The 24,468-nt window shown below is 49.2% G+C and overlaps 6 protein-coding genes across 6 annotated transcripts; 3 read left to right on the forward strand and 3 right to left on the reverse strand.

Moving 5' to 3' along the window:
• Window positions 1-135: 135 nt before the first annotated feature.
• BJ212DRAFT_358778 (caspase domain-containing protein) lies at window positions 136-2,945 on the forward strand. The gene is made up of 20 exons (XM_041343000.1): window positions 136-269; window positions 326-480; window positions 537-551; window positions 608-685; window positions 738-1,116; window positions 1,162-1,243; window positions 1,304-1,450; window positions 1,499-1,576; window positions 1,626-1,672; window positions 1,726-1,743; window positions 1,793-1,825; window positions 1,883-1,894; window positions 1,948-1,972; window positions 2,031-2,044; window positions 2,099-2,173; window positions 2,223-2,306; window positions 2,365-2,383; window positions 2,431-2,534; window positions 2,588-2,806; window positions 2,864-2,945. Exons 2-19 carry the CDS (start codon window positions 452-454, stop codon window positions 2,612-2,614), a joined length of 1,266 nt encoding a protein of 421 aa, XP_041191693.1. The 5' UTR covers window positions 136-269; window positions 326-451; the 3' UTR covers window positions 2,615-2,806; window positions 2,864-2,945.
• Window positions 2,946-3,132: 187 nt separating this feature from the next.
• BJ212DRAFT_1481976 (uncharacterized protein) lies at window positions 3,133-9,561 on the reverse strand (the record flags this gene model as incomplete). Its single annotated transcript, XM_041340346.1, has 7 exons — window positions 3,133-3,214; window positions 3,267-3,807; window positions 3,857-4,447; window positions 4,500-4,890; window positions 4,945-7,721; window positions 7,796-8,914; window positions 8,967-9,561. The coding sequence occupies 7 exons, from the start codon at window positions 9,559-9,561 to the stop codon at window positions 3,133-3,135; spliced, it is 6,096 nt and encodes a 2,031-aa protein (XP_041191694.1).
• Window positions 9,562-11,132: 1,571 nt separating this feature from the next.
• On the forward strand, window positions 11,133-13,401 carry BJ212DRAFT_1362269 (uncharacterized protein). Its single transcript, XM_041335943.1, has 2 exons — window positions 11,133-11,542; window positions 11,595-13,401. Exon 2 carries the CDS (start codon window positions 11,595-11,597, stop codon window positions 13,092-13,094), a length of 1,500 nt encoding a protein of 499 aa, XP_041191695.1. The 5' UTR covers window positions 11,133-11,542; the 3' UTR covers window positions 13,095-13,401.
• Window positions 13,402-13,479: 78 nt separating this feature from the next.
• BJ212DRAFT_1588298 (uncharacterized protein) lies at window positions 13,480-15,568 on the reverse strand (the record flags this gene model as incomplete). Its single annotated transcript, XM_041342424.1, has 4 exons — window positions 13,480-14,700; window positions 15,049-15,345; window positions 15,406-15,450; window positions 15,497-15,568. The coding sequence occupies 4 exons, from the start codon at window positions 15,566-15,568 to the stop codon at window positions 13,480-13,482; spliced, it is 1,635 nt and encodes a 544-aa protein (XP_041191696.1).
• Window positions 15,569-20,114: 4,546 nt separating this feature from the next.
• Window positions 20,115-22,168, reverse strand: BJ212DRAFT_1362275 (2-oxoacid dehydrogenases acyltransferase-domain-containing protein). The gene is made up of 3 exons (XM_041335944.1): window positions 21,988-22,168; window positions 21,285-21,932; window positions 20,115-21,235 (listed from the first exon to the last, which is right to left on the reverse strand). The coding sequence occupies exons 1-3, from the start codon at window positions 22,140-22,142 to the stop codon at window positions 20,491-20,493; spliced, it is 1,548 nt and encodes a 515-aa protein (XP_041191697.1). The 5' UTR covers window positions 22,143-22,168; the 3' UTR covers window positions 20,115-20,490.
• A 905-nt stretch (window positions 22,169-23,073) lies between these two features.
• BJ212DRAFT_359131 (uncharacterized protein) lies at window positions 23,074-24,216 on the forward strand. Its single transcript, XM_041343002.1, has 3 exons — window positions 23,074-23,210; window positions 23,260-23,397; window positions 23,450-24,216. Exons 1-3 carry the CDS (start codon window positions 23,169-23,171, stop codon window positions 24,050-24,052), a joined length of 783 nt encoding a protein of 260 aa, XP_041191698.1. The 5' UTR covers window positions 23,074-23,168; the 3' UTR covers window positions 24,053-24,216.
• Window positions 24,217-24,468: the final 252 nt, after the last annotated feature.

A 24,468-nucleotide genomic window follows, 5' to 3' on the forward strand; every position in this document is an offset into this window, starting at 1 on the left:
CTTCCCGAACCTCGATGGGGTTCACATGCCGTTCATCTAACATTTACACAGCAATGATTGGCCAGATTGGCACAAGTCGCGCTACTTTTGTATCTTATCGCGCCTCTTCGGCAGCCAATGCTTGCGAGAGCGATTATTGTCTGGCAACAGGTGGTTATTTGATCGCAAGCCCCATATAATCACCGTACCGTCCTGCGAATAAGCACTTCGCCTGCCTCCTATCCGTCGTTTCTAGCGGTGCACCTGTCAAACGAAGCTCGCCGAGACTGGTATATATCATCACCTGGTGACAGTGTGTCATAGTCAAATTGACAAGATCATCTAGCGCTATGATGGCGGGAGCTTGATAATCTTTGCTCTCATAAAACGCGTGTTTCGATCCCTTAAGGGCATCATTAGCTACTTGCCCACGCACGCTTAAGCGATAAGCTACCCTCATCGATAAACACGTATGTTCGACCATCCTTCCAGATTGACTTCGTAAGTTTACATCCTGATCGTTATGTCCTTACTAACGTAGTGCCATTGCTTATTAGCCATCGAAGCAAGGGGTAATGCGACCGTCAATGTATGATGCACCTGCCCAGTATTGATTCATTTTTGGAAGGTTGAACAGATCAAGGAGTCCACATTCTGCACCCACCCCTGTCGTTCATGTCACGGTGAGGCGATCGCCATCTCCCAAGTAAGCTCATTCCACTTCACGTGATCAAGTTGTTCTTCACATCGGTTACCAGACCAACGGCTATCAAAACACGCCAATCGCTAATACGCAAACATCCTCCCCCGGCATCCTCCAGTGCACATGCAGACCTTCCTCCATCGGTTCCTTCCTACCGTTTCGTGTACAATGAGAGGACTGCGCCAGATGCTCGGCCAGTACAACATGATCCTGTAACCTCGCGGCTTCACCGCTTACGGACGCACTCAACTCAATCTCTTCAGCAGCATGCAAGAGAAAGTATAGAGTCATCGAGAAATCACATACACTCACCGTATAGCGCTGTGCGACGACAGGTCATTGCGAAGTGTAACTGTGACCCGAGTGATCAGATAGAGATTCCGCAGACAATCAAAGTGTTGTTCCCACGTACGAGGAAGAAGAAAGCATTATGTGTGAGTCCTTTCAAGTTTGTCCTTGCATGGCTTATCTCTGGGTAGATTGGAATAAACTACAAAAGCCAGGATAGAGAGCTTCGCGGCTGTGTGAATGATGCTTGGAACATGGCAGAATTTCTAAAATGTCTGTTCATTTTCATCTTCTCTTTTTCACTCAGTATCAAGCAACGCAACCATGCAACAGCCTCCTGGACTTATGCGAAAGAGGACATCATGGTACTCACAGATGAGCCATACAATCTGAAATACATGCCGACGAAACGGAATATCCTTAGCGCATTACGATGGTTAGTGAAAGATGCCCAACCTGGAGATTGCTTATTCTTCCACTGTGAGTCACGTATCCGTAATCTTACCAAGCAATTGATGATGCATCCAGACTCTGGACACGGAGGACGAATCATCGACTTGGATGGTCGCCGTGTGGACGGTCACCGTGTGGATGGTTTTGAAAAGGGTAACAGTTACGATAGTCTAAACTTTGAGAAATGCTGATCTGCAACAAGCCATCCATCCGGTTGACTGGGAGCACGCTGGTGAGATTGTGACCGAGGTGCGTTTGTATAGTTGTTTGTTTTGATATATGCGATGTAAATTCTCAAACAGGACCTATACGATGCAATGGCAAGTACTGACAATGCAGACTGTAAGGTTAATACTAACTTTAACATAGGTCAAACCCCTACCTAGTGGTTGCCGCCTTATTGTAAGCCCATGAGCAACCTTATGCGTCAACCAACTTCAATTTCTTTTTTACCAACAGGCATTGTTTGATGTAAGTTTCATTTGCCAATGTTCAAGTCGGACCGATGATATCATGATCACTAGTCATGTTATTCTGGAACCGTTCTTGGTATGAAGCGGTTGCATTACTAAGTTGTGTCTCCTGAATTGATCTATTTCACGCACAGACTTGCCATACACCGTCAGTTCCAAGATATGATTCGATGCATTCGAGACTGTCTAATCATTTACTCAGTATCAAATCAGTGGTCACCCCAAACGGCGTGCTGCGAACTCTCGAGCTCTTACAAGGTACCCGCAAGCTCACGTGGTAAGGGAAATGTACTCGACCCGAAGTCCGTTTGACGTTCAGATGTTAGGTATTGTTTGCGAGTTGTAGCGACCTCCAAGGTAGCGGGGGCGTCATCATAAGGGGCGGAGAGTTTCTCGGAGCCATGTCCTCTGTGCGTAGTCATTAAGAATTCGCTCGTGAATATTATTATGACCAAATACACAAATCAGGCCTTCATCTCGTCACTCAGTGAGTAGTATTCTAGTAATGACGGTTATGCAACTTACTGGCATTAGCAACCAACCCAATCCAGACATATCTGCAGGTGCTTGCGTCTGTGCAGGACATTTTACGTCGGACTCAAAGGCAGACGCCGCAGCTGTCGAGCTCGTATCCAATCGTATGTCAATCTCACGCTCCCTCGCTCATTTGCTGACACTGGGGTTTCATCAGGATTCCAGTCAACAATGCCTCTTATGATTTGAATATTGTGCTTGTTTCTCCCTCCATTGTACATACAACAGGGAAGTTCTGTGGGTAGAAGCCTTGCAATGCCCCCTTTTCGAAGGCCACAACACGATCAGCAGAAGTAATACCTCGTCCAAATCCTAATAGATGTGCTCCCAGACTTCTAGGCATATTAAGTCGCCACATAGATTTTGAAGAATAATAGTTCAGTTTGTTCATTCCTATTCGAATATATAGGAAACCAATTGTGGATTTCGGCAGATCGCTGTAGATGGGCCTCGATACTTGTACCAGCAATAGCCTCAAAATTTCAAGAAATTTACATCATTCATTGCTCGCTACGTACTCCACAGGAAACTATCACCGAGAACCCGGTAATCGTGAGAGACGAAATATACAAACGGTTGCAGGATAATGTTTTCAATGGGCTTGATTGTATCAGAAAAGCAAGAAAGGATGTGGCATAGAACAGTCATAGCATAATGATAAGGAGTTAAGGTAGGAGAACAACGACAGGTTTTCCAGCCCTGTCAAATACGGATGGGCCTCACCGAAGCAGGAGTGGGCCTTCCCCTAGGACGGGGTCGGTTGAGTCTTAATGTTTCTGATGGCCTATGGAAACGGGTTAGCAAAATGTACATGCATAGATGCGATATCCACTCACGTCACGACAGAGCCTTGCGACATATTACTAGGAGCAGCTGCCAGAGAGATGTTACCGATGCTAGCATTCTCCTTATTCTCCAACCCATTGCGGCCAGTGCTCCTCTTCGCCCAACCCAAAGCAGCTCTTCGCGCGACTGAGCCCACGCGGGGACGGGGTGGGAGGCCAAACATGCGCTCGAGTTTACCAGGTGACATCGCTGCGTCCTTCATAAGTTCGCCTGCCTTGGTATTCTCAACCGCATGTGACATGATGTTAGGGTTGACGGAAATCTGTTGCAGCGCCTTAGGTTGACTTTGGGCGCGCATATTGTCACTGGGAGCGTTTTCTGTGACAGCTGCAACAATGGCCGCTCTCACTTGCTCGGTGGCTGGAGAAGATGTGAACGAGGTCTTGAACGTCCTGGGGTAGGGCGAGGGTCGAGAGTTGACGCGAGAACGCATGCGTCGAGGACGCAAATCTGAAGGCAAAGGCCCGTAGTTCTGCATTGAATGTTCTAAGAGCGCTCGCATGCCGGAGGGATGATTAGGAGGGTCGAATGCTGAAAGCGGCATTAAGCACAGTGCAGTAAACAGGCAGCAAGTACTCACATTGAACTGCGAAGACGGAAAACGGCGTGTCGAGCCAGACTCGCTGACTCTCCGTTACCGTATCTTCAGCTTCGTCGCGAAGCGCATAGTACTTGCGTAGCGCCATAATTCCCCTCTCATCATCCCACAACGACATTGAATCCACAGACGCAGTCTCAGGATCAGCAACAAACACGGGAGTACGACCAATTGTCTTTGTCGCCGAATCACGAAGTTGAATATTGTTTGTCACCGGACCTAGAGGCGACTGAAGGGACGAAGTGGGAGGAAACGATGTTGTGAGTTCTTCCTCGATAGTCTCATAAATGGACGTCCGTGATGCACGAGCCTGAGAGATACGTCGTTGATGACCGTGGCCGCGAGCGCGTGGTCGGACTCGGTCAAAGGTAGCATTCGACAGAGGGTGAGTGACGTTAGAAAGCATGTAGTTGACATGTGAGAGGTCAATGCTGGACTGCGAGCCTTCCGAGAACGAGGAATACCCATCCGAGATTGAAAGTGGAGGAGTCTCAGCACCAGAACTCATAGACGTACAAGTGCTGGAGCGAGAACGGCCTACGCAGGGAGGGCGTGTGAAGACAGGGATGCGGACTAGGATCTCAGTGAGCAAGACAAAGACACCCATTGCAAACGACCAACTCACAAGATGCTGAGAGATCTTCCTCTCCTTCTGCGATCAACACTGTGTTCTCCAAACTCTGCCTCTCCAAAAGACCGTGCTTTGCTCTAATCATGCGCTCGTCACCGAACTTCTCTGAATATGCAGTCGAAGCAATCGACGGCTTGGTTTCGAGAACTCGACTCTTCGGAGATTCGTAGTCGTCACCGAACTTCTCTGAATATGCAGTCGAAACAATCGACGGTTTGGTTTCAAGAACTCGACTCTTCGGAGATTCATACTCGCCACCTTTACAACGGAACTTTGGTTGAGGAGCGTCAGACGCCATATGTTTCCTTTTTTCAACTTGGCGACAAGGAGAGGCTTCGATCATGGATCCTACGGAACGGCGTCGAACATGGCCACCACCAAGCATCTGCGAGAGGAAAACATAAACAAGCAATTTACAAGTATAATTCCAACAACTCACGCTGATCATGGTGTCATCTTCCTTCGGCGGACTGTGAACGCTAGCAATGCTGTAGCTTGATAGCCGTTTGAATTGAGGCGGTGCATGCGAGGAGTCTACAGCAAAGAACGCAGAGTCAGACGAAGAAACGGATGTCCTGTGGCCAGTCTTCTCGAAGAGCGAGTCTTCCATATTGGACGCCGGCTGAGGCTCGCCCATGATGGAATCATAGGACATACGATTCATATATTGACCATTCCGGAACTGCTCGCTTTGCATGCTCCCAGCAGGGCTTTCAGGCGGTGATGCAGAAATGGCAGTCAGTGGCATCCCACGATCCAAAGCAGAGTCAAGCATCTTGTCTCCCAGCCCTGGCCTCCCCAAGTTAATCTCCGAGAAATCGCTGAGCATGGAGTCAATGGAAAAGTCGGGACGATGCCTAGCCCACGAGGCACGCCCACCATGAGCATATGGTTGCGAAACGCTGCTCGTGCTAGCGCCCGAGTCATTACGGCGGCGGTATCCATAGCTGCTGCGGTTGTGTCCATAACTGTTGCGGTTGTACAAACTGATTGGTGGACCTAACGATGAGACGGAGGCTGAAGATGAGTGGCGACGATGTGCAGCAGCACGATTATATGGGTGCATCTGTGAGTGAACTGAGGCACGGAAGTAGAAGCTGGAGGCATCGCTGTCAACACGTCGCCTGCGAGGTTGTTTGCGGATGAAAGAGAACGTGTCATCAAGAGAGGACATGGTGAAAGAGAACTCGTCCGAGGAAGGACGCTCCCGAAGGCTTGGGAGTGGCAACGCCCCATAGTCGAAAGGATCTGTAGACCCATGATTGATGACCTGTCCATACGACGAGATAGACGCAATGCTGAACATAGACTCGTGCTTGTTGTGCTGGCTACGCGAATTGGCTCCCGGTGGAGGGTAGAAATTCGGACGATGGTCATGGAACTCGAATCCTCTTCTCACCTCTGCAAATGAGTCAAAGCCTGCAAAGCTCAGTTCAGAAGAGTGTCTGTAGTGGCCTGGAACATTTGAAGCGCGAGTGGCTGAACGCTCGATGCGCTTCGAGTTAGAGTCTGAATCGAGGCGGACGCGAGATGGAGGCGAGGGAATTTCAACAGCCTTTGCAAATATGGAATTGAGAACGGCAGACTCATCGCCAGCTAACGAAGTCGTGGAGAGAGACTTGGCAACGGCCAAAGGAGGGATGATATCTGATAGTGTGAGTGGCTCCTCGGTCTTTTCAGCAGAGGGTGCAGACGATGGCTTGCCGCCAAACTTGAAGTCCATATTGAGCCGTCCATCCGATGGTCGCGATTTCATGGACTTCATGGATTTAGCATTCCTCAAGACTTGGGACCGATCTGCGCAAGGGAAGTCCTCCTCATCCTCCTCCTCCTCCTTTTCCCAGTCGTTTGTCGTGGCGAAGCTATCCGTTCCAGGGAGCAACGATGGTTCAGTGTCTACATCCATCGGGAAGCCTTGAGGTAAGAACTCCTGCGACACATAGTCCATGCTGAATGTGCTATCCCCCGCACGTTCCAGTTCCGCCTGCAACGATGGGATCTTGGGCACAGGCGGCGCATCAAGTGGCAGGTCAAAGTCATACCGCAAATCAATCTTGGCAGGCGTGCGGAACGCGTTCTCCAACTGCTCGACGAAACTAAGCCTGTCAGATCCACCGGACTCGTTCAGCTTCTGCAGCTCGCCCGTGAAGTCAAAGGATTTCTTGGTATCGTCCTCAGAGGATATTCCAGCCTCTTCAATATCAGCATGGTGGTCGTCCTCGTCGATGACTTTGGCGCGGAATACAGGAACGTCAGCGACGGAGCCTTCGGGCAAAGGAAGTGGCATCTCGGGCGGCAGCCCAGGCGAGGGCAGTGGTGGGTGCGTGGTCATCAGGTTAGGATTGAACGATAGCGTGTCATCTGCTTCGTGATCCGAGCTGGATAAAATGATCTGCAATTCGTCAGGAATGTCGGAATCAGGATCACTCGCGTCCAGCTCTTGTCCTCCCACAGACCCGCCCAACGTCCCTGCGAGGCCAAGGTTTCGACGTGCATCAGGGAGTATTAGCAAGCTTGGGCTATCAAGCGGTTTCGGGACATCATCGGTGGTATCGCAACGCAACTGTAAATGCGCATGCTCCGCATGCACAAGTGACGACGGTTTCCTCTCATGACCTCTTGCTTTCTTGAACACAGGGCTTGCACCCAGTGACGCACGGGAACTAGACTTTGAGTGCACAGAGCCAAACGTGCGTGATGATGGTGAACGATCTGCGTTACCCGTGAACGGTAAGCTCATAGGCGCTGCGAACACGGCGCGTCCCGAAACAGGTACCCTGCTTTTCGCAGGGCGGAGTGCTTTGAAGACTGGCTCTGGCTCTGCCGCAGGCGCAGGGCTCATTGTACGCTTGTGCGTGAACCTAAAGGTCGGTGCTGGCTCGTGTGAGTCCCTTGACGGAGATTTCGCAGGTGATATCCCAGCATTGAGCGTGGCCCACGGTGCAATGTGCTGCCCGATGGACGGAACTACAGCGGTGGATATCGTCTTGGCGTATGGGCGGAGTGAGGTGACGCTCGCAGCGCTTGCGCGGAGGCGTTTGACAGGGCTTTCTAGAGTCATGCGTTTCGTGGGGCTGCCAGCTTGGGAAGAGGCCAACAAAGATGGCGAACGCCCACTCATCGGCGACATGTCCGGCGTCGCTTGGAGATCGAGGCGGTTGATGAGCTGCGCAAGATCATTTGTGGCTGCATCCAGGAGGGACATTACTGCACAGTCTATGTCACAAAGTCAAATAAACGAATCAGCACGACGCGAATAATCGACTGGCTGCACGAATGGCTTGACGTACCGTTTTCGTCCTCATACATAGCCTTGGGCCTACTACGTCCCAAAAGTTGCTCGCTCAGCGGCCTTGAACGTGCTCGCTTGACGGGTGTCTCGACGTCGCTGTGGCCGTCAACAGTTGCCTCTTCGATGGTCACAATTGGCAGAGTAGATGCCTCTTCCTCATTCGTTCCTTCACCTTCTTCACGTTCAGACAACCTCCCAGGGAAAACCGATGAGAGCGGCGTCCTTTTCCTGCTATCCGAACTCTTGCGGGTTCCTTTGGTTTTCTTTTCCTTGCTGCTGTCCTTCTCCTTCAATGCGCGTTCCTTCCTCCTGACCTCCTTCACAGTTTCTAACCCAACCTCGTCCCACCTCACCGAGCATCCCCCAGAAGACCCTCCCGAAGACACAGACACAGGCCTCACGCTGCCAGCACTGCTCGCTGTCATTGTGGAACCCGACCTTGCCCTGGCCAGAATACCATACCCTAACGTGGCAGCTGTATCCGCCGGGAGTTTATTCGAGCTCTGCACTTGGGCAGCTCCAATCGACGACGTCATGGACACACTGCGCATAGATGGGAGACGCATTGTGGAGGGGAGGCCCAACCCAAGAATGGACTTCTTCTTGCCAAGAGTTGCTCTGCTGGCGTTCTTATCAGGGCTAGCACTGAGCGCCCCTGCTTCGAAGCTGCTGCCGGAGTAGCGAACGGTTGCAGCCTTGTCCTTCTCTTTCTCCTTTTCTTTCTCTTTGTTTTGACCCTTGTCCTTTTTTTTCTTCTTTTTCTTGGGTTCGCTGATGACGGGAGGAGTGGGTTTAGGAGTGTCATCGGGCGCGGGCATGTTCTTGAGCTGTGCCCAGGAGCCAATACGTGCGAGAGAGCGAACAGAGCGCATAGCTCGAATGGCGACGCTATCTTTACCTGAGCCAATGGGGGGAGCACCTGGTGGAGCAAGTGTGGCACCATGTGCAGCGGACGCGAAGGTCGCAGACGGCGGTGTTGGTACACGCAAATATTGGTTCTCTGCGGGCGACTTGGAGTGTTCAGAAAATACTGGGCTGTTAAGCAAGATGCCCGAGTCGAGAGAGTTGAAGCGAGCTCGGGACTCGGTAGGTTTGCTAGTCGTGGGCGGTTCAGGCGCTGCCAAATAAAATATGTTAATCACGCATAGGAGTGTGAATCATGAGCTTACATCTTGGTCTCTCTTTCTCCTTCGAATCCTTCTTCCCCTTCCCGATAGTCCACCAACCGGATTTCTCATCCACCTTTACCTTCGATGTATTCTCCTTGTCTTTCTTCCTTTCCTTCTTTTCCTTTTCCTTCACATGTGGAACGTTGGTCACCTCGCCAAGAGCGGGACCCCAGCGCATGCCATCCAAGGCCATGCGGCTCTTCTTCTTCTTGACTACGACGATCTCTCCGATCTCGGGATCGAGCATCGGGTCAACGTATATTTCTAGGCCCGTGCTGGCATTCTTGTTTGAGTCGCGTGCGCCAACGCGACGCACCACATCTGATAAATCTGCCTCTCGTGACGAAAGGAGACCAATCTTTGATTTCTTGGGTACGAGACGCCTACGAGGCGTTGCATCTGAGGACGGGGCTTTGGGCGCGAGAGGGAGTGAGAGTGGGGGCTGGGATTCAGACCATGGAGCGACGGCTGGTGAGGGGGTCGCGGAAATGAGGCGAATGGTGGGGATGGCAGGCTTTATAGCAGGTGTTTCGAAGGGTGATGGTGAGCGGGTACGAGTGGTGTCAGTTGGTCGTGAGAGGAGTTGCAAAGGCATCTCGTCTTGTGCGTAAGTGAAATTGATGATATGAACAAACGGTCTTGAAAAACGTTATATGCAGTCGTGATCGTATTAAAAAAAGTTGTCGAGATTCGAAATGATGAAGCAAGCAAAGTAGAAAACGAGAAAGCGTTATGAACCGTCGTGAATCGTGATCAGTGTCGTTAGGAGATCTATGTTGATTTAAACTTGATTATTTGTTTGATGAGATCGTCGTGGTCTTGGTGTCACCTAACGGTCGTTCGACTCTGAGAGCAATTAACTCGTCAGTGCCTTGGAATTAGTAGATGAAACGGAATCTCTAGTAGGCATTAGTGGTCAGTTAAACAACAAAATTCTTGTCTAGATAACAAATACACACCTGAGAGACGAAAGATGACTTACGGTGACAAGCTCGCGTACAAGAGAGACAAGAGCCCCTTCTACCTTCACCGCCCTCCAGAAAGTCGAACTTGTTTGGTCGTGTAGGGGCACAAACAACGCGTAAATAAGATAATAACTCACGTGATCGTACGCTCTGCGACGCATACTTGCCCCGCGCCTCACAGTGTGCACCGTGCATCAAGCTTAAGCTAAGATCAACTTCTACCTCAAAAATTGATATTCGATCAAATACTAAATTGCAGTTGAAAACGCTTTGATAGCCCCTCAGGCTTCTGCCCATCGTCAGAAGGATACTGTGACACTGAAAGATCAATGAAAATGATGCTAGGTGCGGCATAAATGCAGACGCCATAGATGACAACTTTGACGTACCTTTCCGTGGCTGATCTTCATCTCATCCAATTCCAATCGTGTCCATCATGACATGACAGCACCAGCCGGTAGTATCTGGGGACGTGTTTCTTCTCCCCGAGGAAAATACCAATAACTTTCCTCCGGCATCCTTCGGTTTATCCGACATGATGCCTATTTCATCGTCGTCAATGTCATTTTTGGCCTGTGGAGCGTCTACGGCCTCCCGTGACCACCTCAGCTATCAATATGCGTCCAGCTGATCGCGGGCATGAGGCATAGGGAAAAAATACCTCTATCGCAGACAATTTCAAGTTTGTTCGTGCTTTCCTTCTCTGTCGATCGTTCTGAATATCCGTTTGGCTGGTCCCAAATCACCATTTGATAATAAAAATGACGGCTGCCCGTATTACATCCTGTACACAAAGGATCCTTTTGTTTCCACAATCGACGCAGAAAAAACCCAGGGTGATACTTCCGGTTGCATGCACGAGGCGCGCCGTGACACATATATCTGATGGAAAACAATCACCCACAATCGTTGATAATTTTTTGCGTATTCGATGGAACAGTGGTTAGCCTATGTGGGGCCTTTGTTGGTCCATCTGCAAAATTCTAGGGTGATTCTTCCGGCTATATGCACGAGGCATCGCCTGTCGTGTATCCGATATGCAGTTTTTGATTTCCCACAACCTATTGACGGTTTTACACGAAACAACGGCTTATAGCGGTAGTCCTCCGTCACATCAAAGCTTTTGTTGCAACAAAGATTACCGGTCGGAACGTTTAGCCCCTAGCGCTGACTCTCTCGGAGTTTGAAACTATTTGAACATCGGACACGCCGGCTGACGATATCACAGTGCCGGCCTCGAGGCAGACCTTGTGCTAGAAAGGGCGGGAATGCTGTCTAGATTCTCTAGGCTTGGGCTGACGCTGGGCGTGAGACGAAGGACCTACTGCATATATACAAGTACTCATGACTCTCAGAGAAGCGGAGGCACATAGAGGCACATGCCCTGATGCCCATCCTACACGCTGTCTACTCCCGCCATCTTTGGTAAGCACCTGCCATATCCGTACTCTATTCATCCTATTTTTCAAATTCCAGATATTACGCCAATCACGGGTAACGGAAGTGATTACGAAGGGCTGAACCTTTTAATAAACGGGATACCTCTCCCCACTTCCACCCGACCGCCAGTTGACTGTCACACTATTAATTTTCGTTCTCGACTCCCTCAAGGTCAGTACAACACATCGTGCACGTTAACCCATGATGACAGACTCTACTTCAGATGCCCTCCGTGATGTTGGATAGTGTGTCAGTTAACTCGTTCGTCAACGTTCGCAAATTAAATGCAGCACGCTATCTGCATGGAACCTCGACAATCGCAGCAATTCCGGACGAGTTGCTGTCTGCCATCTTTCATATTGCAACGCACGATTTTCACGACTGTTATGACGCTATGTTTCACGCTACTACAATTTCCCATGTCTGTCAACGCTGGAGAAACGTATCTCTTTCAACCTCATCATTATGGACCGTCATCGTTCTCACATTTCCTACTCATCGCACTCAATTCTTTCGCACTATCGACTGGCTTGCGCGTTCCCGCTCTCGCCCTTTGCACCTTTACATGGATTTTCGAGATCCCGCATGGAATTGGGACGAAGCCTCACATTGCTTTAGCTGGAAAAATATGGAAAATGTCATGCGACTTATCTTGCCATATGCGCACCGGTGGCAGAAGGTTGAACTTCTCACTGACACCTGGGCTCCTATTTTTACCTTCCTCTCCTATACCTCCCGCATAAAATCAGTTCCTATGTTACAAGATGTCCTTCTTTCCCGCTGTAACGCCTTCTTTGCTGCAAAGGGCGAGCTCTTCCGCCCTTCTGCAATGAAGCATCCTGTCTCCTGGTTTGGGGGAGGTTCTGCATTTCACAGCCTTCGTCGGGTCTCCCTTGCCGGTGTACACGTGAACTGGGCAAACTCGGGATTGTCGGGTCTCTTGGAACTCGAACTCAAGTACCACGCGAGCGAGGTGATGCCAACTTTGCACGAGTTTTGCGACATCATATCGGCATGTCCCAAACTCGAGCGATTGAACATCTTGGGATGGGGTCCTCAGATAGACGTAAACGTTGCGCCCAAGCAGCGCACTCTCTACCTTCCGCATTTACGAAACTTTGCCTTCGGATTCATCGATGTCGATTACGCCATTGATTTCTTGTCGCTCTTTTACTTCCCCAGCCTTCAAACGCTTTCGCTGGAGGACATTTCCTCTTCACTAGATCCGTTGCACCCTTGCGATTCGTCCCGTCTTCTGGAGTACCTCACAGCAGCTCACCACGGGTCGTGCACAACCTCGTCTCATCTATTCCCATGCGCAACGTGCAGTCCATATCCCTTATCTTTAATTAGTTCTTTGGAGCTTCATGGCCTTACATCATGCGGAGCTTCTTTGCGCTGCTTTCTGCAAGAAACCACGACTCTCGACCATCTCGTACTGTCTGGTCTGGACAAAACGAACCTACAGGCGATCGTTCCAGACCTAATCGCCGCGGCGCTTTGCCCAAGTCTTCTTGACTTGAAATTCAACGACGCAGACCCGACGATCATTGCGTCATTAGCTTCCCTCCCAATCGGTGTTGTTCGCAGTCTCAACTCTCCATCGATGCGTGTCGTTGTAGTTGCGAATGTTGTCGACAGTGATGACGCAAAGCGCGAGCTCATGCACGTGTTGTGGGCCGCTGGCGTCGAGGTCATAATCTTAGGAAATGCCACTTCTTAAGGGCTTGGCAAGGGAAGCCGCAGCATCATTCATCATTTTCATGCACCGCTCTCATCAGTCATTCGTTCTTCCTTTCCCTTCATTACACACTCTCCCCTTTATCACCCATGATTTAACGCGCCTTTGTACGTATGTAATACCCTTCGACATTCTTCACGTCACTGTATAGTGTATCAATATGCCCACGCATCCCCTCATTTCCGTCCAAGTCGTATGTTAGTATATCCGTCAGTACTATAGAGCCGAATCACCTGTAGCATATGTCATGTGTAATACACACATTTGGTTCGATTGGCAAATCATCATGGATCAGACGCGGGGTGTATTAGACTCTGTTCGTATTTATTGATTATGCAGTATGGAACTAACCGGGTATTATCTATGTTCAAATAAAAGTGCGGCCTGGAAACATGGCGTGCAACGTCTGAATATCATGTTCAACCAAGATCAACCGTCCGTCTTCCGCTCCATCAGGTCTCCAGAGATGTTTTCCTCGAAATACGTTCATTGGGTATTGGACTTCGCCTATTACCCCAGACCAGTCAAAATCCATCAACTTGAATCCAGGGCTGAGGTCCCTTTTTACCATGATATTTACTTTCCGAATGTCTCCATGAACATAACCTTCTAGGTGAAGAGACCGGAGTACCGTAGCGATGGCGTCATGATGAGGGTAAGGAGCGAAAAGTTCCCAGAGACGACAATAGTCTTCTGTAATCATCTCCATCACAATCATGTACCATCCACCTGGCAGCTTCTCAAAGCCGTGCAGTACTGGAGCGAAGCCGCCGGAAGCACATCGTTGATGTGCTTCCTTAGAGTAGCGACGGACAAACTTGACGCAGAGCGTAATGCCATCGGTTGTCTTCACGGAAAAGAGTGGTTTGGTAGTATCTATTTGATGGCAGTACGTGAAATGACACGTCGACGATGTCTCCATGCAAGTATAAGAATATGGATATGGAAACCTGGGATCTGGAAATTCAGAATCCAGAAATTTGAGGTGTGGATCGGGACAAAGGGATGTAGTGCTTGATAACATGCTCTTGTAACATTCCGAGAGAGACTGAAGAGCTTTCCTGAGCGCACGAACGTGCCGCGCGACCATCGTACGCATTTTGGTATCGGTGTGGTGATAAAAGCAGTCGAAATCACCTGCATGTTTGGACGGGTGCTCCAAACAGCGGCTGAGAAGTCGATGTACAGCCCTGTTTAAGTCGTGGTCAGTGCATCGCGAGTTGTCAAATACTGCAAACTTGCCGAATAGAGTGACCACTATGCAGGGAAACCTAAATGCAGGGTTGTCCTTCGCGAAAGAGCTGGTGGAATGTATATAGCATGAAAGAGCTTGCATGTGAGGTTCAGCCTCCGTGGATCCTATCTCGTTCGTAACTTGAGCGATTGCGGGGCGGAAATATCTGTACTGTTTGTCATCGTCGGTGTTATAGGTGGTGTATTTGACTCTTATGGGACTTAGGTCGATGTCGTGCTCCTGCAGGATTTCATGGGATTTGGAAGCTCGATCTGCCTCATTAGTGAAGAAGTTGGGCATAACCGCCGACAATGCCATAGTCAGCTCGTTATCGCTCAAGGTTTTCACAGTCGTCTATGAATGCACCAAAGATTGGATGAAGTAGCGTGCTTGGTATAGCATCTGCAGTTGAAGAGGGTCGATCTCAGTGAACAGCGAGGTCCGGATTTTTCTGTATGAGATCGAATTCAGAAGGTTCCCTCTGACTGGAAGAAGGCTCCTGGGGAAATTTCCTGCTGTACTCTGAACGAAATTGATGTGTCCTATACAGAAGTGCGGAAAGTGACAGTTGCAAATGACTATGGGAGCCTATTAGAAGGTAGCCGTCAGCTCAGCCGCCGTGTTAAAGCGATATCGACGGGCAAGTCGACCTTTCACAATGTCAGATCGTCAGCATTTGATCGTTGGTATCAGATCACTCACTTTCCATGGCTGGAGAGTGTCTGCAGCCACGTCGCAGAGCGAATATATCTTCTCTTCCTTGATAGCCTCTCTCATGTGACCGACAGCCTTTGTCTTTACAATCTCGACCGAGAAGATATGGCTGGGGTCGTCGCCTAAGACTAAGCAGTTGAGCTCGATGGTCGGGGGTTGCACAAATATATGAAGGTGTCCGTCCTCTGGTCTAATGATGGCCACCCTCAAGAGTCGGGTAAGCGGCTTGAGCTGATTGGCATCGTGCGGTAAATCTAACTTCTCCTTCTCCGGGTTGATATCGACCTTCAAGTATCATACGGTCAGCACCACCAACTTCCCAGATCGTGGCATCAGATTACTCACCTTCCATAGCTTGAGGCGGCAAGCATCAACGCCATCGAATTCATTCTGCTTTGATAACCTTTATCAGGTCAACGACGGCGTCCGTCTGTACAATCTTGACTGAGAAGATGCAGCTGGGGTCATCGCCCAAGATGAGGCAGTTGAGTGTGAAGTAGGACTCCATTGGGAACAAGGGTAGGTGACGGGTATTGGCACTGAAAATTGAGACCTCGAGGTGCTGAGCGCGCTGGAGCAGGCGCGTCGTAAATGCATAAGGGGTAAAGCGGACAGAGCCACGTGATGTGATCAAACAATCGATGATCCTACTAGTACCACCGTAGTGGGTGACTATCCGTAGGCTGAAATATTGCGGAATAAAATAAGATAGAATAAAAAGACCATTTAAGGAAATTGTGCCGCGATGCCGCTGTCCATTTGCGTCGAATTTGCAAAACATTATTTTCTGACCCCCTTACAAACTCTAAATCTAGAAGGGGGGGCCCCCCCCCCCCTTGCAGATTATTCCGGATTATAAACGACGGATTAAAACCGTTTTGGGCCACTACGCCCAAGCTATCCGCTGACTAATCATACTTGAAGGTCCCCGCCTGACACATGTTCAGCATGGCGATAGTCGCTACCTGGTCCAAACATTTTCCAATATATGCAGTCCAATCCCTGAGCTCCCTGGTGAAGTTTTCAGCTGAAGTTTTAAGATTACTATCAGCAGATGACGCCAACATGTACCACTGCGACTGGCCAGGGTACGAGGTGAGCAGTGCTGACACCATTCTCTCCCTATAAGTCTAGAGTCGCAAAAACCATTCGTTCCCCAAGTTACTGCGACTGTTTTTTTGTCATTAAATACTTTATTCCATGTGTGTACTAACGTATTCGTGCGACCACCACAGGGCCATTCTACTAACTACGAACGTCTAGAATCATTTATGCATCTGACAGTTCAGGTTTTTGAGACATATAAAAGCATGCATTGGAGGACAACAAGGTAAGCATTATTTTCATTAAAACTACAGCACACAATGTCTGACATTCCCCCTCCACAATCCATGATGATACCTCCTGGTAGTACCCCATCTTACCCCGAATTATGCTATGACCACACTGGAAATGCATTTGCCCACGATAATTTTGGTGCTTGGGTGTCTCATCCAGGCATCTGCAAAGTAAGTCTTATCAAACGATTGTTTACTGGCAGCTGATACTCGACTTACTATAGACTCTTACAACTGATCAGTCCTTTCGGTTTGAACATGGCGATGGTCTGGGTTATCAGGTATGTTGAGTATCATATGATGTTTTTGACTCGACTAACTATATACATGCAGCCTGCTTCTACCTATGCACTCACTCCAGCCTTCCAGTCCCACGAAGGCACACCTCCACCCTTGCTGGCGTCCAGTTCTCGCCCTGCTCTACATGAGGCGCCAACCACGAATATAGCTAACCCTGCGCTCCTCCCCCTACCTCACTCTGACAATATGGACTTGATTTACCCTGCCAGTATTGCAGAGGCCTGCAGCTATACTCCAGCCACCAAAACAGCAGGCACTTGTCACAAGGCCAAAGCCCCAAGGGGCAAAGGCAAGGAGAAGGAGAATGCTGGATACGCTAACCCAAAGAAGCGTTCTTGAGAGGACAGAGATGAGGATGATGAAGCAGAAGCATGAGCGAGGCGAGGCCACCCTCAGGGGTCCAACAATTATACTGCCTTGGACGTTAAAAGTCTCCTTGACGTAGTCCATGATGAGCTCCCTCTCAGTCAATGTGGGTGGCAGACTGTTCAAGTTAAGTTCGGCCAATGGGCCAAGGTGAACCACCGGCCTGAACGCAAACTCACTTCACTCGAAACAAAGTTCAAACAGGTAAGATTCAACTTGTCTCATGACTGTGACATTGCTCACAAGTAGAACTACAGTTGGTCAAGACTATGAAGCCGACTGGAGATGGTGTGTGCCCTCCGGAAGTCACACATGCCCATCGCATCAAACAACTCATTAACGAGTGCGCAGGAACCCGTGACCTGCATGACACAGATTATGATGCCATGGAAGATGATGACAGTCACTCTGTCGTCTCTGACCAGAACCAGGATGAGCATACCTCCCCCCCAATTCAGCATACAGCGATTGCCCACTCCACTCCTTGTACAGACGCCCCAGCTCCACGTCGCAATACTCGAGGAGCGGCAGCTATGGATTTACTCACTCGACTTTCCAGCGCATTTGACCCAGCCACCCAATGCAACCATGACGAAGATCGTGCCAATTGCAGCCTTGCCACCACACAACTACTTACCCAAAGTCAGCAGCTCCGTGATTCCCAAGCCACTATGGAAACCCTGCATGGCCAACTCTTCGATTTGCGTGCTTGCATGTACAACATTGAACGCGAACGTGATCAGGCCGAGCTTTGCATCGAGATGATGCAGATGAGTGGATCCACGCGCCGTCAGCATGTTTGGATGCCCAAATGCAAGAATTTGCATCAAGAGTGGTACCCTGAGGGTGGGGGATCCATTAGGTGGCTTACTGATGAAGGTGAAAGTACCACATCTGAGGGGCCCAAGCCACCATGCCTTCAAAGATGCGGCCCCTCTGGACGTCCCAAGTATTCTGATCGCCCATATTTCGAGGACTTCGCTGATGAGCCTATCAAGCCCATTCAAAAGGAGGGGTCAGTAGAGATTTGATTGTGCTATGATGCTTACAATGTACCTAGGGTACCAATGTACCATGCAAAGATTGCTGCTTCTCACCATTCTGTGTCTTGCACTTGTTCCATCTTGAACATCTTTCCTGTCTGCCTTCTTGTCCGTCTCATCATCTCCATTGAAATCGGCATTGCAGGTACTGGATGGTTGGATGCTACAATGTTCTACATCTTGCGCTCGTTCCGTCTCGAACGTCTTTTCCTTTGTCTTCCCCTTTGTCTGACCTCTTGTCTGTCTCATCATCTCCATTGAAATCGGCATTGCAGGTACTGGGTGGTTGGATGCTACAACGTTCTACGTCTTGCACTCGTTCTGTCTCGAACATCTTTTCCTTTGTCTTCCCCTTTGTCTGACCTCTTGTCTGTCTCATCATCTTCGTCGAAATCAGCATTGCAGGTACTGGACGGTTGGATGCTACAATGTTCTACGTCTTGCACTCATTCCGTCTCAAACATCTTTCCTGTCTGCCTTCTCATCCATCTCATCTGCATTGAAACCAGCATTGCATTCCTCATCTGATATCATCATTACAAGTTTTACATGTTATATCTACTGGAATTCCAATATGACATGGAAGCATGAGACTCGATCCTTCTTCCTCTGCTCTGAAAATAGCATGTTTTCAAAGTCTTGCCACACATCTAGATCATCCTCAGTAGCCTGCCAATGCTTCATGTACACAGTCCATATCTGATTGATCCCAACACATATGGCGCGCAGGTTGTGCAGCCAAAGACAGATTTCAATAAGGCCACTGCGAGCTTCTTGGTTAGCAATGTCAAGTGGTATGCGTAGCCTTCCAAAGGCACCTTGGATAGCTCGCATGCCCCATTCTGCTGTTTGATGGTAAGAGAGTAGTTCGTGGTTGAATGCCATATGCTCCTCTATCTTGGCAGCTGAGCCATGCAAAACTTGGCCATGTTTCAGAGGTGCACAAATGCGTCCATCAATGGAAGTCGTCCCATGAGGGAACGCAGTATCTGCAACGATGTAGTAGTCAGGAGGTGTGTTGAGTTGAAGTTGAGTATAGATGTGAGAGGCAAGACGAGAGTCGTGCCAGCTGCCAGGTGCATTCGTCCTTGCCACAATCACAATGCCTTTGTAAAGTAACTATTGAGTACAAATTGTTGGAGAAAGACCAAAAAATGCACCTTCAGCAGAAAATGCTATGACTGAACTGATAAAATGTTTGGAAAGCCATCTGTTGTAGGTAGCATTTTCAATATCAACATTGTCTGAAGTCTGCATGGGGAGTTTGAGCCCGTCAATGCTTCCGAAAGCACCTTGCAAGCATGAGTGACACGCAACTACGAGGGTACTACAATGCTCAAAATCAGGTCCCCGTGGCCATCAAATTGTGGCATCAACCATAGAGCATAGAGTTTGTAAGAGCATGGGCAGTCCAGAGGTGAGATAGCGAGAAACAGTGGCAGGGATCAACACAAAAATCTGTTGGAGGCTAGTCTCATGCATGGTGGAGTTGAGATAGTGGAGCATGAGGCCAAGTGCTCCACTAGCATCGAGTGAACAGCGATTCAGGCATGGAATGCCATGCGAGTTGGTATCAGGACATGTGATGGGCTTATGGTACCACAGACTGGCAAAGCCAGAAGTAAGGATGAATTCAAATGTTCGAACATCGATGCCCATGGTTGTAATAAATGCGCGATCAGTCTGACTTGCATACAACACTTGCCACAGGGTATTCCAATGTGGGTCAGGAAGTAGCTGGGCACAACAAAGGTACAGTTGCTTAGGGTTCTGGGTTTTGACACGATCAAGTTGAGCAAGCTCTATTCCAGCAACCAGCGTAGCTGCTAACATCCTCGCGTCCTCTTTGTCATCAAGAAATGCTGTCTCTTCTCTGTCGTTCACCAGATTATGATACTGTAGTAGATCGTCCATTGCAGTTTTGACTGAATTATTTTATTCCAGATGCATTACGGTTGTGTTTTCTGTACAGATTATCTTTCGTAAATATATTTCAAAGTCCGTCATAATCTATTCCGCATTATTTTGCCTACGGATAGTCACCCAGTATCATAGTAGTGCGGACTTGCCACAGCAGGCATTGATCGATATTGATCAATAAAACGATCCCGAACGTATCATTGGCCGATCTCATCCCACAAAACCCTCTCTACTCCCGGGTAGAGCCAGGGAATATTGCAAAGTGCCGCTATCAATTTCATCATGATCAGAGCGTTGACGAATTACTTACAAGGCAGACCAATCATGTCGCGATGGATATGAAAAGCGCCAATGTATGTAATTGTAATATCAATATGCTTGCTCTAGACCATGATTGTAAAGCGATAGCGTAAAAGTCCAGATAACGTTAAGTATACAGCCTCCATCGAGCATCTGAACTCGGTTCATATTCCTTCTCCGATAAGTCGTTCGGGTGCCTCCACATATGCCCTCCAGGACTCCACGAACGCAGCCAACTCCGCACCCTCTAGCACACGATGATCTGCACTCCAGCTCACGCCAACCTTGAGCCTCCTTTCCCCACGGTCACTCTTGCTGACGTCCCACACCCATCTTGCTCTCCCTATGGCGACGATCGCGACGCCACCCCCAGGTACCAAGACAGGGTGCGCGTACTCCCCGTCGCCTATTGCACCGACATTAGATAACGTGACCGTCGCGCCCCGTTTCGGCATCTCGTTTACCGTGAGTGCGCATGGTACTTGACGGCCGAGGAAAGAAAGGTGCTTAAGTTGTGAAGATAGGCTGTAGATGCTGTGTGTATCTGCATGGGGAATGACGGGTGTGTATAAACCTGTCGTGGTGCTCAGAGCAACAGCAATATCCGCGTGTGGACGGATGGTAAGGGTGGGCTTGCCTCCTCCATTTGCGCTACCTGGCGTGATGGAGGAACGGAGCACTGGCCATGCCATCATGGCCTTTGCAAGTGTCTTTAAGAGTATGGGGAGGTATGTAAGACGGGTGAATTGGGCACTTTCTGGTACGGGAGGAGGAGATGGCGCAGGATGCAGAGCGGAAGGGTTAATTGGGAGTGGCGATGATTTGGAGGGATTAAAATGTGAGGGTATATGCGAATTGAGGGTTGGGAGGAGAGAATGGAGAGATGTGAGGTCGAGGGAAGTCGAGTAGCTGACCCAAATGATAAGTGATAGCGAATGATAAATAGAAGGAGTCATACCCGAAGTGTGGAATCTCAAGACTCTGGGTCATAGCTTTCCACATACCATAACGTGTCCGACCAAGCTCGACAATGACATCTTGTTCGGCTTGTGCTCGTAGTGCAGCTGAACCGGAGTGTGTTGAGGAAGAAGAGGCTTGCTGTGACAGGAATGCATCAATATCTTTCTTCTCGATGCGTCCGTCACGTCCGCTGCCCGAGAGAAGTGTAAGGTCAACCTTGGACTGGCGAGCGTAATGACGGACCGAGGGCTTTGCGAGCACGTTCTCGGGGTTAACATTTGGAGTGGAAGGAGATATGTAGTTTGGATCCATGGGGTGCAGTCTTCTGGGTGCAGATAGCTCCTCAGGGATATGTTCGGTTCTAGAGGCAGCATCTTCCACAAGCTTGGAGTTTGGAATCATTGGCAACGGCGCTGGTGCGTCCGATGAAGCAGGCTCTATCTGCTCTACACTGCCGCTATCCGACAATTCCTCATCAACCTCGATCACACAGAGACCTTGGCCGACCTTTGCAACTTCACCTTCCTTCACTAGAATCTCTTTGACTACACCGTCGAACGGGCTTGTGATTTCGACGCTGGCTTTATCGCTCTGGACCTCGCACAAAGGCTCAAAGCTTTGTATGGTGCCAAGTTCCTTCACATTCCTAACTTATGAGCTCAGTGGGGGAGCACGATATTTGCAAGGTCCGGCCGACGCACCATCTGATGACTTCACACTCTGTGATGCCCTCGCCAATATCAGCAAGCTTGAAGTTCTGTAGAATTCTCCTCGAAGATAAGCATGGGGGAAACGTGTGAAAGTGTGAAACGGCAGTTGAACGAGTGAGGAGGCGACGGAGAGGGCGGATAAGCATGATAGTAATGGCGCGGGGAAGATGAACAAGTTGCTAGATCCGATCGGGCTAAAAATGTAATGCATATGATTACGTAATCAAAACATTGTCAACGGTTTATGTAATCAGTGTTCGAATTTTCATGCGACCCTTCCACAGCTTGATTTGACCCTTGTGAAGTTCCGGATGAGTCCCTAGGTTTCTGCTAGGTGTATAGCCCTGCGGCGCCACAGGTGTGAACAGCACTGCGCTTCTTCCGTACACAAATTCAAATTGATGACCTACGTCCTGCTGCTTCTCACCGAACAAGAGCCACTTATTTGATCTTGCTCCGTGCGTTACTTTTCATCCTATTCTTATAATTGAGCCGAACTCATTGTGATTAATCCTCCAGATCCGCGATGTGGTTACATTATGCACGGAGGTTATGAACACAGGATGGGCTTCGACGTGTTACCAATTTGTGCGGATGCTGCAAGAATCATTGGACTCGGCGCCGCTGTCAGCGTGGGCTCGCTGCGGCGCAGTCGTAGGTGCCATCTACCAAGTTTCGCGGTATGATCGATGATCGTTCAACTAGGTTTTCAGATAGCAAAGCTTCACTCCCAAGGATTGGATGCACTGCCACATAATTATTTAGGACACTAGGCTTATGTATTTACAGGCCGCGATGTTTTTGAGAACCTTTCTTCGGGCAGTGCATTTGGATTTCGGTCTTCTCACACCTGCAGGAACGTGCTTGGTTAATGTCATGCTGTGGGTATGCTGTGACTTTATTGTAATCACTGACCTGAACCGAGGCCCGCCGTTATCTACGGACATAATTGTATCTTACAGCCCTGCAGACTGGAAATGAAGTGGGAATAACTGCTCCGTCCTGACTAAGTCAGACTTGTTCAGGGACGCCCTCTAGGCTTTAGTTAGAAATAGCCTCCCATTGACATTTCAAGTTATAACGTTCTATCCGCAGGCCTATCTTTCGTTCTGTCCCCCCTACCCCATCCTACATATATAGTCCCCAATTAAACCGCGGTGACATTCTCGAACATGGCTTCAATTGGCTTCTTCAAGATGAATACGAGCATGGAAGTGAGTTTCTACAGGCATATGCAAATGAAATCACTCTCATGGTTAGAAGGTTATTACAACTATCGCCACCTACGGGCATGATATCAACATTGTCCGACAGGCAGTGGAAATGTACATTGTGGCCAAAAAGAAAAAGGGTTGCTCTGAACAGCACATACATGAAAAATTAGAAAAATTGGAGCTCAAGGTTTGTCTGTCTTTTGCTTGGCGTGTTGATAGACGTTGACAAGAAGCGCCAGTTCATGCACATAGAGGCATTGCATCCCGCTTGGAGAGACGCTCGGGCGTTATTCCAGCTTCGCAGATCTGATCACATCCCCATGCCCATGTCCATTGTTCGCGAGCGTGAAAACGAGCAGCAGCGCCAATTGGAGTGGGAGTCGTCCTCAGTGGCACTGTCGAGCCCAATTGCTTCTCCGGCATCAAATTGCTCATCGTCTTCGGCATCCACTTATACATCGTCTTCAGCATCTACTTATACATTGTCTTCAGCATCCACTTACACAACATCAACTCGTCCTTCATCAGTGCCATCTATTGCATCAGTGACTTCTAACTCGTTATCACCTCTCAGCTGGGGTAGTACGAGCAAGCAAGGTCTACCAGGACATCATGCCCCATCTCATGCTCGTCCTTCATCAGTGCCGTCTATCGCATCAGTGCTACCGACTTCGAACTCGCCACCATCTCCCAGCTGGGGTAGTACAAGCAAACAAGACCTACCAGGACATTACACCCCATCCCGTCGCGATACAGCACTGTCTGTACTCTCCCAGTATAGTGACGACTCGGAGCCCGATGACCAAGTGTTCATCTCGCCGTCAGGCAATCCGCAGAATTAGCATGGGAGGTCCGGTATCCACGACCTCTTTTAACTTATTATCCCGTTGCGCGTAATATTTCTATCTCCTGTGTGTTCTTCCTTTCGGAACGATATGGTGTATTTCTACGCATCCCGGAGCCTCGTCATCATATGCTTTTACCAGTCCCACTCTTCATACATCCTTATTCAGCTGCGCTAAGACGTCGCGATCCAGAATTCCTCGTTCGCATGTATAATCGATCGGTTTCGATAATCGATTTGTGACAACACTGCGTCAGACTCGTTTCGCGGGGTTCTAATTCATACATCCTTCGACTAATCATACAAATATGCCCCATTTACTCCAATGACCAACTCTTATGCTCGCGTCACACGGAACGTTACACTCCTTATTCAAACAGTACGTAGTTGGATTACTACAAGGCCTCAGGTTTC

The sequence above is a fragment of the Suillus subaureus genome (assembly GCF_016647635.1).
Source record: "Suillus subaureus strain MN1 chromosome Unknown BJ212scaffold_21, whole genome shotgun sequence".
Taxonomy (NCBI): domain Eukaryota; kingdom Fungi; phylum Basidiomycota; class Agaricomycetes; order Boletales; family Suillaceae; genus Suillus; species Suillus subaureus.

Bases quoted from the DNA above. Each gene is read 5' to 3' on its own strand.
- BJ212DRAFT_1362275 (XM_041335944.1), bottom strand. From the start codon at position 22,142: ATGCTTATCCGCCCTCTCCGTCGCCTCCTCACTCGTTCAACTGCCGTT. The intron at 21,933-21,987 runs GTGCGTCGGCCG...CTCATAAGTTAG, and splicing joins GAGTGTGAAGTCATCAGATG to GAATGTGAAGGAACTTGGCA. The intron at 21,236-21,284 runs GTATGACTCCTT...CATTTGGGTCAG, and splicing joins CTTGAGATTCCACACTTCGG to CTACTCGACTTCCCTCGACC.
- BJ212DRAFT_359131 (XM_041343002.1), top strand. From the start codon at position 23,169: ATGGCTTCAATTGGCTTCTTCAAGATGAATACGAGCATGGAA. The intron at 23,211-23,259 runs GTGAGTTTCTAC...CATGGTTAGAAG, and splicing joins AGATGAATACGAGCATGGAA to GTTATTACAACTATCGCCAC. The intron at 23,398-23,449 runs GTTTGTCTGTCT...AAGAAGCGCCAG, and splicing joins TAGAAAAATTGGAGCTCAAG to TTCATGCACATAGAGGCATT.
- BJ212DRAFT_1362269 (XM_041335943.1), top strand. From the start codon at position 11,595: ATGCCCTCCGTGATGTTGGATAGTGTGTCAGTTAACTCGTTCGTCAAC.
- BJ212DRAFT_358778 (XM_041343000.1), top strand. From the start codon at position 452: ATGTTCGACCATCCTTCCAGATTGACTTC. The intron at 1,117-1,161 runs GTGAGTCCTTTC...ATCTCTGGGTAG, and splicing joins GGAAGAAGAAAGCATTATGT to ATTGGAATAAACTACAAAAG. The intron at 1,244-1,303 runs GTCTGTTCATTT...ACCATGCAACAG, and splicing joins CATGGCAGAATTTCTAAAAT to CCTCCTGGACTTATGCGAAA.